The sequence below is a fragment of the Podarcis cretensis genome (assembly GCF_951804945.1).
Source record: "Podarcis cretensis genome assembly, chromosome: 5".
NCBI classification, from domain to species: domain Eukaryota; kingdom Metazoa; phylum Chordata; class Lepidosauria; order Squamata; family Lacertidae; genus Podarcis; species Podarcis cretensis.
In genome coordinates, this window is record NC_137174.1 from 36,911,049 (window position 1) to 36,930,982 (window position 19,934).

General features: G+C 43.1%; 1 protein-coding gene across 2 annotated transcripts in view; it reads left to right on the forward strand.

Annotated features, from left to right (window-relative positions):
* Window positions 1-18,940, forward strand: part of KIF20B (kinesin family member 20B) — a 42,052-nt gene extending 23,112 nt beyond the window's left edge. For both annotated transcript variants that reach the window (XM_079976212.1, XM_079976211.1), the window contains exons 21-33: window positions 1,982-2,120; window positions 3,335-3,457; window positions 4,580-4,637; window positions 5,285-5,410; window positions 6,303-6,442; window positions 7,794-7,949; window positions 9,523-9,690; window positions 10,532-10,675; window positions 11,401-11,601; window positions 13,723-13,806; window positions 14,578-14,722; window positions 17,044-17,186; window positions 18,616-18,940. In XM_079976212.1, coding sequence (XP_079832338.1) covers window positions 1,982-2,120; window positions 3,335-3,457; window positions 4,580-4,637; window positions 5,285-5,410; window positions 6,303-6,442; window positions 7,794-7,949; window positions 9,523-9,690; window positions 10,532-10,675; window positions 11,401-11,601; window positions 13,723-13,806; window positions 14,578-14,722; window positions 17,044-17,186; window positions 18,616-18,687 — 1,699 coding nt within the window. In that variant the 3' untranslated portion in view covers window positions 18,688-18,940. The remainder of the gene's footprint in view (window positions 1-1,981; window positions 2,121-3,334; window positions 3,458-4,579; window positions 4,638-5,284; window positions 5,411-6,302; window positions 6,443-7,793; window positions 7,950-9,522; window positions 9,691-10,531; window positions 10,676-11,400; window positions 11,602-13,722; window positions 13,807-14,577; window positions 14,723-17,043; window positions 17,187-18,615) is intronic.
* Window positions 18,941-19,934: the final 994 nt, after the last annotated feature.

Here is a 19,934-nt window from a genome sequence, read left to right on the forward strand (position 1 = left end):
GCGGCACATAAAAAAAGGCTTTGAAAATTGATTCATTGGATCTGAACACTGTTGAGTAACTGATGTGCCTAATGGGTAAGGGGCACATGGCACTGGCAGTTAGTGACTTGTGGCGGCACCTCCTCCAACCTGGGGAATTGTGGTTGTATCGGCCAGGTTGTCCTATTGCCTACCTACTCAGGGCAACATCAGGGCAGATTTGAGAGTCAGCAAGGGGGAGTTGCTGTGGTCTATAGAAATCCCCCCTCCTCTCTCCCTCCTCTCTGTCCAGTGGGTGGGTGGGTTTAGAGTGTGTGTTTCTGGCGTTGGGCAATCGGGACAGATTAGGGGTTCTGCTAGTTTACTGCCTGCCTCGTTGCCCAGCAGTCTCCCTGCTTGAGCTGGTTTTAGAGGCCAAGTTAAGGACTCCCAGACTTCTGGTTTTGGGGGATTTCAACATCCATGCCAAGGTGACTGACTCTGGGGTGGCTTGAGATTTCATAGCTGCCATAATAACTGTGGGGTTGTCCTAACATGCTGCCAGCCCAATGCATATGGCAAGCCACACTCTGGCCCTTGTTTTCTCAACTGAGCAGGAACCACCATCGTTCTGCCCAGACACTGAAGTCCAGCACCGAGGGCCTTCTGGCGGTTCCCTTACTGCGAGAAGCGAAGTTACAGGGAACCAGGCAGAGGGCCTTCTCGGTAGTGGCGCCCTCCCACCAGATGTCAAAGAAATTAACAACTATCTGAAGGCAGCCCTGTTTAGGGAAGTTTTTAATGACTGATGTTTTAATATATTTTTAATCTTTTGTTAGAAGCCACCCAGAGTAGCTGGGGAAACCCACCCAAATGGGCGGGGTATAAATAATAAATTATTATTATTACTATTAAAAGGGTGATGTAAAAATGGAGGATATTGACATCAGATCACTTTCTGTTGAGATATAGGCTTTTAGCACCTTTTCCCTCTCTGTAGAGGCAAAGGACCCATTAGGGAGGTTGCTCTCAGAGGCTGATGGATTCAATGGGTTTTCAGACAGATCTGAGGGATTTTCTGGCTGATATGACTGGTGCTCCTGTTGAAGGCTTGGTCAACCTTTGGAGCATCCTCTCAGGCAATTGACAGATCATGATGGTTTTGCTATTCATTGCCGAAATGTTCTTGCTGTTGAACTTTTGCTGCTACTTTATTGTGTCTGTCTTTATAGGTTATTGTACACCTTTTATAGTAATGTATTCATTTTTTCCCAATTTTGTGTTAACATTATGCTTCCAACTTTATGTTATGCAATTTTATGTTATTTCATTCTCTAAAAAAAAACTGTAAGCTGCTTGGAGAGTCATATGGCAAGCGACTAATAAATTAAATCATTAATAATAATGTTACAGTGGTGCCCCGCAAGACGAATGCCTCGCAAGACGAAAAACCTGCTAGACGAAAGGGTTTTCCATTTTGGAGGCGCTTCGCAAAACGAATTTCCCTATGGGCTTGCTTCGCAAGACGAAATGTCTTGCGAGTTTTTCCAACTTTTTTCCCCTTCCCCCCCTTTTTCTAAGCCGCTAAGCCGCTTATCTGCTTATCCGCTAAGCTGATAAGCCGCTAAAAGCTGCTAATAGCGCTAATCCGCTAAGCCGTCAATGGGCTTGCTTCGCAAGACGAAAAAACCGCTAGACGAAGAGAATCGCGGAATGGATTCTTTTCGTCTTGCGAGGGACCACTGTATAATATTTCTACCAGGCTTGCTGAGCCTGGTTGGAAAGTGCTAACAATGGTGGCAATAGCTGAGGCTTGGCTCATGCAAGCAGATGAATTCTACCGAGGCTTTAGTAGGGCATTTGCTGGGTGAGAAGTGCATATTGAACCGAAGAATCTGCAGTTGATAAAAGCTCCTGGAAACCCTCATTCCCTTCTGCTTTTTGATTTCCTAGAATTAGGCCCCAAGGCTTAAAGAAAGAAATTCTCAAATAATCCCCCCCCCCCGCTGCTTTTACTTTCCAGGTTGAATAAGGAGCTCTCTGAGAGCACGACTTTTTCCTCCTGTCTACAAACAGAAATCCAACAGAAAAATGAATTATATGCTGAACTGAAAGAGAAACTGACTGATGCCAAAAAGCAAATTGAGCAAGTTCAGAGACAGGTTTGTAGGAGGAGCAGTCAGGAAAAAACAATTTCTTTAATTTATATACCGTATTTTTCGCACCATAGGGCGCACTTTTTCCCTCCTAAAAAGCAAGGGGAAATGTGTGTGCGTCCTATGGAGCGAATGCAGGGGGGAGGCAGGCGGGAAAAGCCCCCAAGAGCTGCACACAAGCTCCGTGCGCTCTTGCGGGCTTTTCCCCAGGAGGGAGAAGGGACTGACTGGCCGCATCAGTCTCTTCTCCCACCTCGTAGAAAAGCCCACAGGAGCCACGCACCATTTAAAGAGTGTGCGGCTTCTGCGGGCTTTTGTGAGAGGTGAGGGAATTCTCCCACCTCCCAGAAAAGCCGGGAGAAGCTGCGCGCTCTTTAAAGGGGTTGTGTGGCTTCTGCGGGCTTTTGTGAGAGGTGAGGGAATCCCTCCACTTCCCAGGAAAGCCAGGAGAAGCCGTGTAGCCCTTTTAAAGAGCACGCGGCTTCTGCCGGTTTTGCGGGAGGTGGGAGTTTCCCCACCTCCTAGAAAAGCCAGCAGAAGCTGCGCAGCACCTTTAAAGAGCGCACGGCTTCTGCGGGAGGTGGGGGAATTCCCTCACCTCCTGCAAAAGCAGGAAGAAGGTCTGGGAGAATCGCACAGGCTGCCTGCAGCCTGTCCGCTGCTCCCAGAGCTGGGGGGGGGGGAATCATATTTTTTCCTTTGATTTCCACATCTGAAAACTCGGTGCGCCCTATGGTCAGGTGCGCCCTATGGTGTGAAGAATACGGTAATTCTTTAATATATATCAATAGATATCATTATTGTACCACTGGAATTAGATCACTTGCTCTTTATGTGAACTGCTTTGAGCACAGATGTGTGCATATGGAAAATGCAATCTAGAAATGAATTTGACTCCGAGGAAATATCTCCTCCTGACAATCTTTCCCAGTCAGCTGGGGAGTACAAGAGGTTGAGTGTAAGATGTTGTGGGGTTTGAGCCCATCCAGTGCTGGCTGCTGGTCTGGTAGCTAAGAGAGAATTTGGTGCTCCCACTCCTACTGGACACCATTAATCTTACAGTATGCTTTGCTGGTTCACTTTGTTTCTGTGTCCTGCTCCTTGTGCTCCAAGTTGCAACCAAAGTGGGCAACTTTGAACCATGCAGTTGCTTGTGGCTTATATGTGCAGAAACAATAATACAGCATCAAACACCTACAGAGATCTGAATCTCCTTGCAGGTGGGAGACATGCGTGCCAAAGAGAAACTACTATGGAATAAAGTCAGTGAACTTGAAAAGGCCAAAAACCAGTTATCTGAAGAGCTGGTCATCAAACAGCGAACTATCCAGGAATTTAAGAAGGTACTTGTTGTTGTTGTTGTTATAATAAAAATCATGTCGCTTTTGTGTAATATTGTGAGAACTCCCTGCATAACAAATACAGAAGTGTTGGAGTATAGGGATTAAGCATATGACTAGGATGTCCTAGGCCCTGACTGGTTGTGGCTGATGGGAGTTCTAGTCCAGCAGCTTAAGCTTACGTTCTGCTTCCCCTGTTGGACACAGAATACCTACTGTCGGGAATCTCAACTGGGGAGGGTGCTGTCACTTGCATGTCCTGCCTTCAGACTTCCCATAGACATCTGATTGGCCACTTGTGAGAACAGGAAGCTGGATTAGATAGACCTTTTGGTCTGACCCAGTAGAATTCTTAGCATGGGTTACTCCTAACTTAAACATAGCACTATCACCGTCTGTTCCCTATATTATGGATGGGATAATACAGGTACTTTGCACTGGCCCCGTGACGATATCAGAGGTTAATGAAGCACACTGAACACTTTTTAAAATGCAGAGTGAAAGTGTCAAGAAGCGTTTACACAAAACAGATCTCAAATAAGATCAGGAATAGGTCAAGAACCTTCGTGTGCCTATGTCCGTATATGTTGTTCTCTATGCTGCACGGGTGCCGGCTTTTTTTTCAGTCTTACAATGAATTTTCCACTGTGTTTTGCACCTTTCTCCTGCATCACTATAATCCAGTAGCCTTCAGACCTGGGACCCATCTTTTTAACCCAAACCTGCATTGAGAGACCTGTTTAATTTCTCCCCATATATTTGTTTGCTGGTGGTACTGCTGTTTCGACCCATCTTGGATCGGGGATGATCTAGTTGTATTTCCCAACCCACCAGTTGAAGACCAATGCATCAATCTACCTTCCAGATTTGCTGACTTTGCCATAAGTGAAGCCAGAGTTTCATAGTTGAGCTCAGTTTTAGAGTTAAGCTTATGCTACTGAAAAGTTAGGCTGGATCTTGCCCTTCATCAGCATTAAGTTGGTTTAAAGGAAAACTGTTCAGTAGAGTTTATTTCTTAGATTGTTATTGTGTAACAAGGCTTTAAATTTATGAACAGCTATTGATATTGATGTTGTTTTCATTTTTGCACATATGCACCTTTCCCCCCTCTGTGATCCAAATTAGGAAGAGCTGAATAAGAGACTTGAGGAAGCTTTGCAGCAGTATCAGAAAGCATGCAAGGGTATGTAATGAACAGAGTTTGTATATTTTACAGAGATGTGTGCCCTAATTTTGGTTTATGCAAATTGCTTATTGTGTTCACGGTGTTGAATGTTTTTGTTCTGGACTATTATTTCAGTAGTCAAACCTTGCTATTTTTAAATATTGAGTTTGGCTGCAGCTCTAAACAAGTACAGTGGTACCTTGGTTCTCAAACTTAATCCGTCCCGGAAGTCCATTCCAAAACCAAAGCGTTCCAAAACCAAGGTGCGCGTTCCCATAGAAAGTAATGCAAAATGGATTAATCCGTTCCAGACTTTTAAAAACAACCCCAAAGACAGCAAGTTAACTTGAATTTTACTATCTAATGAGAAATGAAAGCAATAAACAATGTACTGCAGTCACACAATCAATCAGTAGCTGAACTGGGTTCCACACGGTCACAAAAACAAAACAAAAAGAGCCACAAAAATGCAAAATAAATAGCAAAAACAGACAGACCTCAGCGTAACACTCAAATCGGAAGCGTAACACTCAAAACGGATCACGTTCAGCTTCTGAAAAAAGTTCACAAAAGTTTGCAGTGTTTGGGTTCCAAGTTGTTTGAGTACCAAGGTGTTTGAGGACCAAGGTACCGCTGTATGTCAGTATTTGTTAATCTTTTTATAGATCTATGTTCCAAAGAGAAAATCATTGAAGATATGAAACTGACTTTGGAGGAGCAAGAACAGACTCAGTCAGAACAAGACCAACAACTTGAAGCCAGGTTTGAAGAGAATAATAAACTCATGGCAGGTAAGTTATGAGGACAGGACAAGCTCCTTTACCCCCTTTTCTGAGCCCAACCTTCCCCCTTTGGTACGTGTGTGTGTGTATCTCTTAAAATATATATTCTTTATAGTTAAAATTTTGTCAAAGCTGCTGTTGAATTTGAGAGGCATAGCCTTGTTAGTACCTTATACAGTGGTACTTTGGGTTAAGTACTTAATTCGTTCCGGAGGTCCATTCTTAACCTGAAACTCATCTTAACCTGAAGCACCACTTTAGCTAATGGGGCCTCCTGCTGCCACCACGTTGCTGTGTGATTTCTGTTCTCATCTTGAAGCAAAGTTCTTAACCCGAGATACTATTTCTGGGTTAGTGGAGTCTGTAACCTGAAGCGTATGTAACCAGAGGTACCACTGTAGCAGCTTGAAGACTAAGAAGTCTTGCTATGGCATAATAAATGTCTATGAACCAGAGCAGGGCTAGGGACGATATGATGCAACCTGTCTTGGGATAGGCAATTTTGGAGGATACAGACCTTCTAAATAAATAATATTAAATAATGTTAAATTGGTAATGGGTGGTGGTAGGGAAGAGAAGGAAGCAGAGTAGTTGAATGTCATGCAGTGCAAAAAGAACAGTTTCTGACAGTACATTTCAAGTTGAATTTGCTGAAATCCAAGCACATATAGCAGCTTTTAATAACAGAGAAATTCCAGAATCCACAGTTGGGAAATACTTTTATTTGGTCCAGCCAAAATGCCACAGAAGCAAGTTCAGGTTCTCCAGAACTCTTCACTGGGCAAGATGTTAAACAAATTGGGATCAGGGTGAGAAATGAAGGAGCAAGTCCAAAAAAATCCCTCCGACAATGCAGTTTATGCAGCCTCTTGCATTGTTATAAATGCATCTTCTCCTGTAGATCTGGAAACGTGGAGGAAAAGGTACCGTGACCTAGAGGAGCAAATGAAGAGTCCGGCACAACAGAAGGTTAGCACAGAATGTGAAAAAAGCACAGAGTTGCTCCATGAAGAACTAAAAAAGCTGCAAGAGAAGCTGAAGGTAATGTTTGGGTTGCTGTCATGGTTTAAAGATTCTATGTGACTTTGTTGCAAACCACTTAGAGTACCTCATTGCCATCTGTCCTGCCTGTTGTCAGAAGAATATTAATAAACTGTTACTGGATAATCTTGGCAGAATTTTCTGAGGGTAGAAGGGGCAGGTAAGCCTGAGCTAAGACCTGTGTGTCTGGAACATCATTATCCAGTTGTTTTAATGATTTTCCACTTGGTGTGAGTCTCTCTTACTTGAGCTCACCTTAGTGACACGGTTTGTTTTCCCCATCATGAAGGAGTAGTGTTACCTATGTAAACTACCCAAATGCATGTGCAACTTGCACCTTTGACTGAACCAAAAGTATCTAGAAATGTGCATTTGCATGGCCTGCTAATACTGGCATGAGCTACTTCCTGCTGGCTCCAGTAGTTTAGAGCTACAAGTGGGTTCTTCTTAGGCCTTCACTGGCCTCTTTATTTCTTCAGCTGCTGTAATTCCCTTCCCTGAACCTAGAACCTTCTGAGGTGGAGGAGGCAAGTGGAAAAAGGATTGTTGCATCCATACAGCTGATAATCCTAAAGCATACTCAGTTCTTCATTTCATACTTGGTAATAATGCTTGGCATCCCATTACAATACACACAAAAAAACTTATTAAGGATAAATAATTAGAATAAGGGGCATAAAGAACAAGGCAAATCAAAGAAAATACACAACACTGATATTTTATACAATTATTAAAGGTCAGGATATTATTAATCCCAGGTCATATATTGGATAGGAGCTTGTACCAGGATCACAGATAGTTTATGAGGGGTGTATTCTTTGTTAAAGATATGCCAGCTGTACTGATGTGCATAGAAACCTATTTTTTTCTTTGCTTCTCACTTCCCTCTGTGGGCCCCTAGCCTCATGCTGTGGCCCCCCATTTATGCATTTCATTGAGTTTCATTGCACGTCTTAAAGTTCTTGCACTAGGGGAACTGCTTAGTTGGGTATCACCCATAGCTACCATGACAACATTATTTGGGTGGAATCTGCCTTTCCTGAGAGTTGTTCATGTGGCTGTGTACAATTTCCCAGACTCTGATGAAATGGAAGCTTCAAATTTCTCCCCTTTGCATGTCAAAAAGAGAGTGGGCAAAAGAAGAGCATGCAAACAGAAGGCTTGCTAATGTGGTATTCACATAATGCTAAACCATGGTTTTGCACTGCCTCTGCAGCATAGCTTTGGAACTACTGTACAAATAACTCAGCAAGGGTGCTTCATGTTGGTAGATTGACACTTTTTTTCTGTAGAAAGGAATAACACGTTCTTTCCAGACTGTGTGACAGCTAAAATTTTAACATTTTGACAGGAATATGAAGAACAACAGAAAACGGATCGCAAAAAGTGGCTGGGAGAAAAAATGGCTCTCATAACTCAGGCAAAAGAAGCAGAGACTCACCGTAACAGAGAGATGAGAAGATTTGTTGTAGACAGAGAACATCATGTGAAGCAGATGGAAGAAGCAGTGAGTAACCATGAGCTCCTAATGCACTAATCAGTTCTAAATGGAAGGGTCAAATAGCAGGTGTATACAGGAGGGGTGTGCTAAGAAGTAAGTTCTGCTGTGTTCAGCGGGATTTACTTTCAGGTAACTGGGTGTAGGATTGCAGTCTTAACCCTTCAAAAGATCAGCAGCCTCTTCCATAGAATTGTAGAGTTGGAAGGGACCATGAGGATCATCTAGTCCAACCCTCTGCAATGCAGGAATCTTTTACCTCACGTGGGGCTCGAACCAACACTCCTGATATTAAGACCCTCATGTTCCACCAGCTGAGCTATTTCGTACTGTTCCTACTCACGGCTCATAGCGTAAAATACTATACCCCATTACCTTCTCTCCAGAGTGCACATTTATAATTAAATCACTTTTATTGATCATTTTCATATCCTGCCTTTTCTTCAAGCAACTCAGGGGGGTGACAGAGATGCTGCATTTTATCTTTATGACAATTCTGCAAGGCAAGTTAAGCAGAGAGATGGTCACTGGCCCCAAATTACCCTTTCACCTCTGGTCCCACTCCAACCCTCTGTCTGTACTGGAATAGTATAATGCATTTTATCTTGGGCCGCCCTTGGAACTTTAATTTGTTCAAAGCGAGGCATCACAGCCATTAGCAGTGCTGATCACTCAGGCTGTATACTTGTGTCAAGAGAATTTCTCTGGCTACTGGTCAATACTTTGAATTTGAAATTTAGACCTTCAATCGGACTGGAGTCTCTTAAAATTCCTCCTTCCATTCAGTCCCCTTGCCATGATCTGCAGATAGCGCCTTGTTCTAGGCTAGTCTTCCCCAACCTGATGCTCTCCGGATATTCTGGAATGCAGCTCCTTATCCCTGACCTTCAGACATGCTGCCTGGGGGCTGTTGGGAAGGTATCAGCTGGAAGTCTGCACTGTGCCAATAATGTTCTCCTTTGGGGAACAAAATCCTGTACCTTCAAAGAATTGAAGGAGCTCAAAAACGTAATTCCAAATGTTGTAGATAAATGGGTATGAATTTACCAAAGTGGTGGGAAACCTTTTTGGATCAGATCGGTATCTTCCCCACCCTGCAGGTCAGCTTTTATAGGTCATAATGATGTCAAGTGATTGATGAGTGGGTGTTCCTGCCAACCTATCAAAGTTGGCCTGTGAAGGTGGAGATAGAACTTTTTGTGCATTAACTGATGCACAGGGAGTTAGATCCAGCTTTCTTCAGGGATCCCCTGTGTGAGTAGCCAATCCAGCCACATCTCTATGTGATGTCATGTGTGCAGCAGGTAGGAGTGGTTTGGGGGAAATGACCTGGGAGTCCAAATGGGAAGGCCTGGCAGGAATAATTTGGCCCATGAGCCCGAGGTTCTCCACCCCGATTTGCTACTTCTCTACCAAATGACACAAACTAGTTTACAATTAGAATAACTTGTAAAAATACAAAAGCTTCCCTGTATTAAAAAACAACAACAACCCTGAAACAACATGTCCACAAAAAGTCATGCAGCTGGGACAATTTCTCCCTAAAGGGTTTTTACTGTGATTTTCAATTCCTTGCCTATAGGAAAAACTTGTGACCGAGAAAGATAATGATCTCCAAAAATGGCGGGCAGAGAGAGATCAGCTGGTGGCAGCTCTGGAAGTTCAGCTTAGCTCTCTACTTTCAAGTAATGCACAAAAAGACCAAGAAATAAAAGAACTGAAGGAAATTGTACTGAAAACTTCTGGCAAGGTCTGTGCAATGCCCTCTCCTTTCTTCGCATCTGCCTTTTTGTATTGATGTGTCTCTCACACATGTATTCTGCTTTTTGTGAAATGTAGTGAAGTATGCTTAAGGGTCTTAATGACATTTCCCCCACTAGAACTTGTTTGATATTTACAAGTCCACTGCTTGGCCTACTGGGTGTTCCATGACTATTAGCTGAATGAGTGATCTGACTCCATGAAACACATGGAGGATGATCTGAAAGTTCTGTTGGTGTGGCATTCGGTCCGTGATGGGCCATTCGCGCACAAAGTGATCACTTAATGTTGACCACCAAAAAAACCCGAGCATGTGGGTTGCAAGCTTCTGAATTAAAAGTTGCTGTGGAAGAACAACAGCTTTTGCCATTGGTGGCCTCACAGATCACATCTGGCAGGCTACACGGCAAAACTTTGTTAAGCACTCTTGCTGATCTGCCTTGGAACAGGAACTATGGCATTTCTTGCAGGTCCAGATTCTTCAAGAATCTAGCTTGTGTTTTTGTAGCTGCTGAATCATGATGGGCATCTTTTTTGTACTATGTGCAATACAAGCTGGCTTTTTAATCATCAGGGATTTCTTTTGACAGATTCAGTGTGACAAATATGATTTGCACGTGTATTTTCAGAAATATTTTGGACTCCTTTTTTAAACAAACAGAATTGTGCACTGAAACATCCACACTGAACATATGTTGTAGTTGGATTAGCTTGTTTTTATATAAAAGAGTGGAATCTAATGTAGTGCACTTTAACCTGTGCTTGACCATTCATTTCTTGATAAATATAGTGAAACACACAGTGCTTTTCTTTTCTTTTTCTTTTAAAAGGATTGCAAAACTACAGCTAAAGAATCTAGAGACGATGTAACAAATAATGTAAGACAAGTTAGTTCTGAGAAATCTACAACTATGTCACCCATTCCAAAAAAAGAAGCAGAAAACAAGATGGACAACCTCTGCGACTATAAACTGGTAATTTAATGTTTTTAGCATCTTACAATGGAATCCTATATGTTACCACTGTTCTCAGTGGGACTTAATAATAATAAAAAAGCTAACAGGTCTATGCCACTGTTTAAAACATTTTCATTAGCAAGACATTGCTCTGCTTTTTGTACTATGTGCAATACAAGCTGGCTTTTTAATCATCAGGGATTTCTTTTGACAGATTCAGTGTGACAAATATGATTTGCACGTGTATTTTCAGAAATATTTTGGACTCCTTTTTTAAACAAACAGAATTGTGCACTGAAACATCCACACTGAACGTATGTTGTAGTTGGATTAGCTTGTTTTTATATAAAAACATTTTGATATTTTGATATTTTTGATATTTGATATTTGATATTTAGTTTTGATATTTTATTGTGTAGTGTATTTGTTGTACAATACCCTGATGTCTTATGAGGAGCAAAATATAAATAGTTATATAAATGGACATTTGTGGCTTTTCAGCAGCAAACAAGCTCTACAGAAGGAGGGCAATTTCATAAGACAGGCACTGTTTTGTAAGATAACTGGTTCTGCATCTTTTATTTTCTTTTTCATGCATATTCTGGTAGGCCTCCATCCTCCAATCTCTCCTTTTCCCTCGGGACTCATGTGGAACTTGCCCCGCCACCTGTCACTCTGAACATTACCTGTGTGATTTTCGTCCTCTCTTCTTTCTGTTTTACGCTGCTTTACTCCAACCGTAGGACCAGTCAGACACCATCCTGGATTCTTGCGAAGTATCTTCAGAGAGCAGCCAAACCAGTCGATTTCCAAAACCTGAAATGGAGATTCAGTTCACACCTCTGCAGCCCAATAAGATGGAAGTGAAGCATCAGGGGAGTTCTGCCACAGTGACCATAAAAGTCCCCAAGGCAAGGAAAAGGAAGAGCAGTGCCATGGATGAGGTATTTATTTAGTCATGAGATTGTTTAATGTTGTTCAGGGTGTGTGCACATACACTGTAAATACAGTTGTACCTTGGAAGTCAAACAGAATCTGTTCAACTTCTGAAACATTCAGAAACCAAGGCGCGGCTTCCGATTGGCTTCCGATTGCACAGGCGCACCGGAAACAATAGCGGAAGCTTCGCCGGGCATTTGGCTTCCCAAAAAAACAATTGAAAACCGGAACACTCACTTCTGGTTTTCGATCGTTTGGGAGCCGGAGCGTTCGACTCCCAAGGTCGAGGTACGACTGTAGTACTTAAAATATTGATTAGAAAAATCCCCAAAAGTTTCAATCCTAAACACATCTTAAAAGCTCACAAACCCATTTGATGAAGTGGGCATGAAACCTTCTGTTATTCTTTAAGGTGCCGCAAGAAGCTTTGTTGTGTTTTAATTATATCATATTTTAGTTGCCCCTCTGGACTGTTCACAGCCGGAAACATAAATTCCATCTTCTAGTCAGTTGCTGTCATCTAAGCAAAGGCAGCACAAGCCAATGCATACAGGACATCTCTGTATTTCCCAGGCGGAGAAGGTCACAGCCCAGGGAATTTGAATTTTACTTTTAGATTGGCTTTCTAGCTGAATGCAGCCTGTACTCTAATTATGGGCAGCCTTCCAATCAGTATATCATTGACAGTGGTAGAAGTGTGCGTCAGGTTGTGCCCATAAAATATCTGGCCTTCCCTTCCACATAAGAGTCCCACCAATTCATAATTAATTTTCACACTAATGGTAGCTTTCTGCTAAAGAGAGCAGTGTGTTATCCTTTTGGATCACTATCTGTGGCAGATACTTTTGGATACTTCTAACACCTGGTGTTAAAACTTCAAAAGAGTGCTGCAGAAGGGACCACATGAATTCATGAATACTTGGAGGAGGTGAGTTCACTGGAAAAATAACTGTTCTCCTCAACTATTTTTCTTCAAGACAAATACACTCTCAAGATGCTGGAAAAGCAGAGTTAGGAATAAATGCACTTCAGATGGTCTCAGTCAGGTACTGGATCTCTTTGAGCTCTATGCTCTAGATGTATGTGTAGATGACAGCAGTATTAGTTCTTCATATTTCATGCGTTGCATCATAACACTTCAATGAAACTAAACCATAGCTAAATTCAGCTTCCAGAGCCCATCTCTCATCAACCACCTATTACCTATTGTGGATAATCTGCTATGCTAGTATACTTGTTTGTCATTCAGAACAGGAGATGTACAACAACTGAAATCAGCCTGCCAGTAACTTGTGTCAATTAATTCTATGAGGCACTTGGGCTACAGTCTTAAGCATCTGTACCTGAAAGTAAATTCTACTAAAATGGGTTGGATTTCCTGCATCAAATGGTTTGGTGTGTGTTTGTTTTATTTTGCAAGTTTTGAGAAACTTGCTCAGGAACTGGGATTATAAAGCTGGCCTTTATTGGTGACAGCACTTTAAAATTCAAAAACTAAAAAATAATAATGAATGGGCTGTTTTTATTTAATTGAGTGGTGGCGATGGAGTCCTGAACTCGATCATCTTCCCATTTAGACACGCAAGCCCCCGCTATATATTCTTTAGTGGACTTTAGTGGTTTATCAAATAGTGTTTGCTACCTCAACCTTCATTTATCCTGAACCTACAGGGTGTCGACATCTTGACAGAAACCTGCAAAAAGGTCCCGACTATTCCACCAACCCGCATCATGCTAGCTATTCATTACAACATAAGTAAACATTCCCATCTCGTTGGCCTATGTGCTGGCTGTCAATGCTAGATGCTGCCATACTGACTTCTGTAGCTATTAAAAAGTTGCCCTTTCACTTCGCTTTATTATATTTCTTTGCATAATTAACACACAGAAGAAATTAGGTGAAACTGGATTAAAACAGCGGTTTCAGTCTTTTCATTTCATTTCAGAGCATGCTTCGTGTTTAAGTAATGTTGTATAATAAGTTCATGAATTTCTGAGCATTGCTTTTAGGTAGATTTCTAACAATAGTTTTCTTTTTCCTTTGAGAAACAATAGTTTTCTTTTTCCTTAAACGGCCCTTCTTAGAAATAGTACTTGGGTGCTGAGCATGCTGCTTTGTTTTTAAGGATTTCCTGAAGAGTGAAAATGAGAAGAATGCTCCATCCCCAGCTAGTACCTGGTCCGGTTCATTATCCAGAGAAAAGAAAAAGGTGTGTGTGTGTGTGTGTGTGTGTACATGTACATGTGTGTGGGAAGGATTGTATCCAATGAATTTAATGATGCAATTGTCCACTTTAATATGAAATCACCATTTTGACTAGCAGATGCTCCCTAATGCTTTGGGCTGTTAAAGGTCATACCCACTTTGCGTGGAGGTTCCGTTTCTGGCCCCTGCACACACTGGTGAAGTAAGCCCATTCCACCTTCTTTCAATTGGACGTGTGCAAAATGGTCATCACCTGTACAGTCATACCTTGGAAGTTGAACAGAATCCAGTCTGGAAGTCTGAAATGTTCGAAAACCAAAGCACAGCTTTGGAAGCTCCTGCAGCCAATTGGAAGTCATGGAAGCCCTGTTGGATGTTTGACTTCCAAAAGAACATTAAAAAACTGGAACACTCCTGGTTTTTGATCATTTGGGAGCTGGAACGTATGGGAGCCGAGTTACGACTGTACTCAGAACACTCGTAAAGTGTTTTGGAAATCCCATTGGGGCATACCAGTGTAATCCCCCCGCTGGCCTCTGGAGGGTAGTTAAGCTCTACCTTAAAATCCTGTGCAAATACCAGTAACTTTTATAATAAAGGCCTCGGCTTTATTAGTTGTATTACACTGTAGCAGGATCCTGCCCCTCCCTCCATAAGATCAGCTGCTTGCTTGCCCGCAGGCAATTGGTTATATGATGGCAAAAGTCTTTCAGGCTGCACTAGATCTTAAGCCTACCATCCTAAGTGTCTGTTGTGATGTTTTGTGTCCCTTCAGCCTGCTCCTGACGGCTCTCCTAGAAAGGATTATCCCTTAAGAAGCAAACAACTTGCATCGGCTATAAGGTCACCTGGAAATGTGGGTGGGGCGCTACAGAAAGTTGGCAATTTCTTTCAGAGTTCTACAAACCTACAGTCCAAAGGTAAACAGCAAACCAGAGATTAATTTATTTCATCTCCTAAAGGTCTTCTGTAACTCCTACTCTAAAGGAGACAGCTTGTGTTGAATCACATGGGGGAAGAACAGAGTTTTCATGTCTGAGGGATCTGTCTTCCATGTCCCCTGTTTGCAGTATTTTCTGGGAGACACACTTAGAGCTGTAATGACACTCTTGTAGTCTGATCCTCTTGCAGAGCTAGGACTTGGAGATGGCTTCAGCCCCTTTGCTGCAGCATTGTCAAACATTGGTTTGGGTGTGAGACTAGGACTGGGGAGACCTGGGTGTGAATCTCCAGTCAGCGATGAAGCTTGAAGGTGACCTTAGAGCAGTTGCTGTCATGGATGCAGAGGAGTGCTTGGAGGCACCGGCTGGGAAACCCCAAGGGGAAGAAGGCTCGGAGCCAGGGGCGTGGTGGTGGGACGATGATGAGCAGTCAGAGGGGGAAGAGAGAGGGGACTGAAGAGACAAGAGAGTTTAGTGAGCAGGAGAGGCTGTGGCAGAGGGCAGTCCAGACTCAGAGGCAGGAGAGGAGGGGGCAAGGAGACAGAGATAAGGCAGGCTGCTGAAGAATCTAGGGAAGCCCCCACTCCTGCTGCAACCAGCTCCCCTCTCCCTGGTCTCCGAGAACATGCAGAGAAATGAACGAGAGTCAAGATGACAAAGCCTTAGGATGCTGGGGAATGAACTGGGGGGGGGGGGCTCAATGGTGGGAAGGTGAGGACTTTTAGTCCTCACAACTGTCTCATTGGGGCAAGACCTATTGGGAAGGGTTGATGGGATCACTAAGCCTGCGCTGTATTGAATCATAGAATCATAGAATAGAATCATAGAATCATAGAGTTGGAAGAGACCACAAGGGCCATTGAGTCCAACCCCCTGCCAAGCAGGAAACACCATCAGAGCACTCCTGACATATGGTTGTCAAGCCTCTGCTTAAAGACCTCTAAAGAAGGAGACTCCACCACACTCCTTGGCAGCAAATTCCACTGTCGAACAGCTCTTACTGTCAGGAAGTTCTTCCTAATGTTTAGGTGGAATCTTTTTTCTTGTAGTTTGGAACCATTGCTCCGTGTCCGCTTCTCTGGAGCAGCAGAAAACAACCTTTTCCCCTCCTCTATGTGACATCCTTTTATATATTTGAACATGGCTATCATATCACCCCTTAACCTCCTCTTCTCCAGGCTAAACATGCCCAGCTCCCTTAGCCGTTCCTCATAAGGCATCGTTTCCAGGCCTTTGACCATTTTGGTTGCCCTCCTCTGGACACGTTTCAGTTTGTCAGTGTCCTTCTTGAACTGTGGTGCCCAGAACTGGACACAGGTGAGGTCTGACCAGAGCAGAATACAGTGGCACTATTACTTCCCTTGATCTAGATGCTATACTCCTATTGATGCAGCCCAGAATTGCATTGGCTTTTTTAGCTGCCGCGTCACACTGTTGGCTCATGTCAAGTTTGTGGTCAACCAAGACTCCTAGATCCTTTTCACATGTACTGCTCTCAAGCCAGGTGTATTGGTTTCTTTGAATAAAGAGTTAACTTCACTGATGGCAGTGATTTTTATTGCTGACTGACACCTGAGTCCTGACAATTGCTTTCTCTCAACCTGACCTTCCTCAGGGCTGTTGTCAGGTTAAAAGGGGAGAGGGGGGAAGAACCACATATCCTACCTTGAGCTCCTTGGAGGAAAGGCAGACTATACACTGTGCCCATTTTTGCTGCATGCATTCCAGTTGTCTTGGTCCTGGTTTGTGAAACCAGACATCAGGAGAGTATCTTTTTGATGAAGGTTTCAGTGTGGTGGCTTAGGTAAAAGAACAGCACAAGCAATAAGATGTGCTTGCCTTATATTTACATTTTATATGTACATTATATTTACATTATTTGCATTATACTTATTTCCAATGGTTGCTATTACAGTGGTACTTCGGGATAAGTACTTAATTTGTTCCGGAGGTCCGTTCTTAACCTGAAACTGTTCCTAACCTGAAGCACCACTTTAGCTAATGGGGCCTCTTGCTGCCGCTGCACTGCTGCTGCACAATTTCTGTTCTCATCCTGAAGCAAAGTTCTTAACCTGAGGTAATATTTCTGAGTTAGCAGAGTCTGTAACCTGAAGCGTATGTAACCTGAAGTATAGGTAACCTGAGGCACCACTGAACATTTTTTTAAAAAATGCTACATTTATTTGCTGTTCATTTGATATATAGTCTGCTGCTGTGGATGCAGTCCTGAGGGGAAGGGGTGCACCTGTGCAGTTTTGCACATAACAGAAAGGTAAAATGTTGCGAAATGCCTCTTCCAGCCAAGAAGCTGATGTCAACGATGAAATCTCCCAGATCTACAGAGCAGGAGTCCATTAAAGAAAACGATAGCAAGCCAAAGCGAGCGAGGCGCAAGCTGTACACAATGGATATTTCTTCCCCTATGGAGTTCTCTGGACAAGTGGTAAGCGGTATCGTGAAAAAAGTTTTTTAAAGGAAGCTGCCCTTGGGGGACAACTCATCTGATAAATTAATTTATTACCTCTCCTTCAGTCCAAGATCCTGGTGTGGGGGTGTATCATAACAATTTAAAAGACAACATTAAAATATTGTTTAAAACAAATTGCAATTGCAGGGATAGAGTGGGTCCTAGACAGTTACATCTCATGCCAAAGGCCAGGGTAAAGTTTGTGTCTTCAGCATACAGTGAAAACTACTGTTGAAGGTACCAGATGCATGAGCTCCACAGCTTAGGAGCTGCCGCAGAGAATGGGCCACCTCCAAGCACCTGAGAGTGTAGAACAGCCAACAGGACCACCTTCGTTCATCTTAACACCCATGACGTGCTGTAAGGAGGAAGTTTCAGCTAGTTGGGTCCAAGTCATTTAGGGCCAGCTAATGTGAGCATACCTTGAATCAGCCCTGGAAATGAACTGGCAGACAACTGGACACTATTATATAGCACAGATAGACGAAAGGGATTTAGGCCATGTTTAACCCTCTTTCCCTATGCCTCCTGCTATTAGAAGCTGCATTAAACAAATATGCTAGCTTGATCTACTGGAAGAATGGCGGAACAAACACATTTCATTTTATGCCAGAGGCTCTCTTCCCTCTCCCGCCATCAAGCTGTGATTTTATGCATATCTGCTAAGGTCCACTGGGACTTAATCCGAAGTAAACACACATAGAATTGTAGTAAGGACTTGTTACCAAGGGCAAACCTGTTTCAGCTAGGGTTTCCAGGATGGCTTCTGATTCCCATGTGGTCGACAATGGCAACAACTGAGAGGTGTCTTCCTCTCTAAATTAGGCTATTGAAACAAAGTGGATTTGGGGGCAAGGGGCAGGAGTGGATTTTGTTGGGAAAGGGTTATGAGCCCAGTTCTGATTCTGAACACGATTCCTGGGATTAGGATGTGCTCATAGGTACCCTGTTTCTTGGTGCACATCCTCTTTCCTGAGCTGCTATTTTGTACCTGTCTCTGATTGGTTAACTTCAGGGCTTGTAGAACCTTGAGGTGTGCCAACGCCTGGTCTGAATAGTTAGTTCATCATGAATTCAGATTCCTTGTCAGCCCACATGGGACAGAGTGTAAGATGTTCATTTCTACATGACTTAGTCAACTAACTTGTGGGAGGGGTTCAAGAAGCTTTATTATGAGCATAGGGGTACAATTACTGAGAGAGCAAAGCCATTTGTCCCTGAGAGTAAGCTGTCCTGGCACGCAGGGCCCTCAATCATGGAAAACACTCTGAAGACTAGAGATTCCTGGCCATTGATCTCACACTTCCATACCGTTCCCAAAAAGTTCTTAGAAAAGTTTCACTTACTTCGGTCCAGTAGTTATTCACTTGATCTGTTAACTGCAGTTCCCTAAATTCCTTTTCAGATCGTGATGGATCAAAAGGAAAGCGATCACGAAATCATCAAGCGACGGCTCCGAACAAAAAAACCACATTGATTTTAGTGTGGGTTATGTGTTGTTGTGTTGGTTTTTTTTTTTTTTTACAGAGAATCATGTACATAATGTAATCCTCAGCTGTTGAATTTCGGAGCACAGCTCTTCTAAAGTAGAAAGTGGGTGTAGATTGGAAATGGTATAGCATCTTTGCTATTAGTTATATGTTCAACTTTGTGCATCCTACTAGTGTTTTGAAATTCCTGTATAGGCTTTGTTGCAGCTGGGAGGATTAAAATAATCGACATCGTTTTGATGTGTGTGTTTGTGTATGTCTTTGTTTCCATCTACTCTCTCCAGAGACAATAATCCACTGCAGTTGTTCTGATCCACAGACCCAGACGAGGGTCTGTGTGAGTGGTTTGATGCAGGGATACCAAAGTAGGTTGTCAAAAATGCCGGAATGGCCAGCTCTAATGCTCTGTTAAAGAAGGGTGAAAACTTACAGCACAACCTGCAGAGCCTCACTGCCTTTACAGACATGGGATGGACACCACAGCAGTGAGAGGTTGTGATGACTTTTCCACCAAGCGCTATTATGTTAACCATTGCTTATATCGAAGACAGCATACATCAGTTTGGCCAGAACCTCCACCTGACCCATGAGGGCATAAGTGGCAACTATCCAAGGCTTACTGATATCTCCCGTCTCTGGGCCCAGAGCCCAGCATCCCAGGGCCCACATAAAAGCAAGCCAATTAGCATATATCAAAGCAAGTGACTATAATCATATATGAGCTCACTCTTGTAAAAGCTACCAATTAATTGTAGGGTTATCTCAACTACCAGGGGGGTGTTTGCAGGGCTTCCAGAACATCTTCAACACGGTGTTGAGTGCATTCTGTGAGTCTGTACTTGCACCAGGTCAAATTAGAAATTTGGCATGGGGCTGACAGTTTCAGAATCTTTGCTTTCATTGCATATTTCTTTTTATCAACTTCATCATCATCATCACTTATATCCGCCTATCTGACAGGGTTGCCCCAGCCACTCTAAAATCTTCCCTAAACAGGGCTGCAATCAGATGTCTTCTAAAAGTTGTACAGTGGTGCCCCGCAAGACGAATGCCTCGCAAGACGGAAAACCCGCTAGACGAAAGGGTTTTCCGTTTTGGAGGTGCTTCGCAAAATGAATTTCCTATGGGCTTGCTTCGCAAGATGAAAATGTCTTGCGAGTTCCTGCGGGTTTTTTTCCTCCCCCCCTTTTTCTAAGCCGCTAAGCCGCTTATCTGCTTATCCGCTAAGCCGATA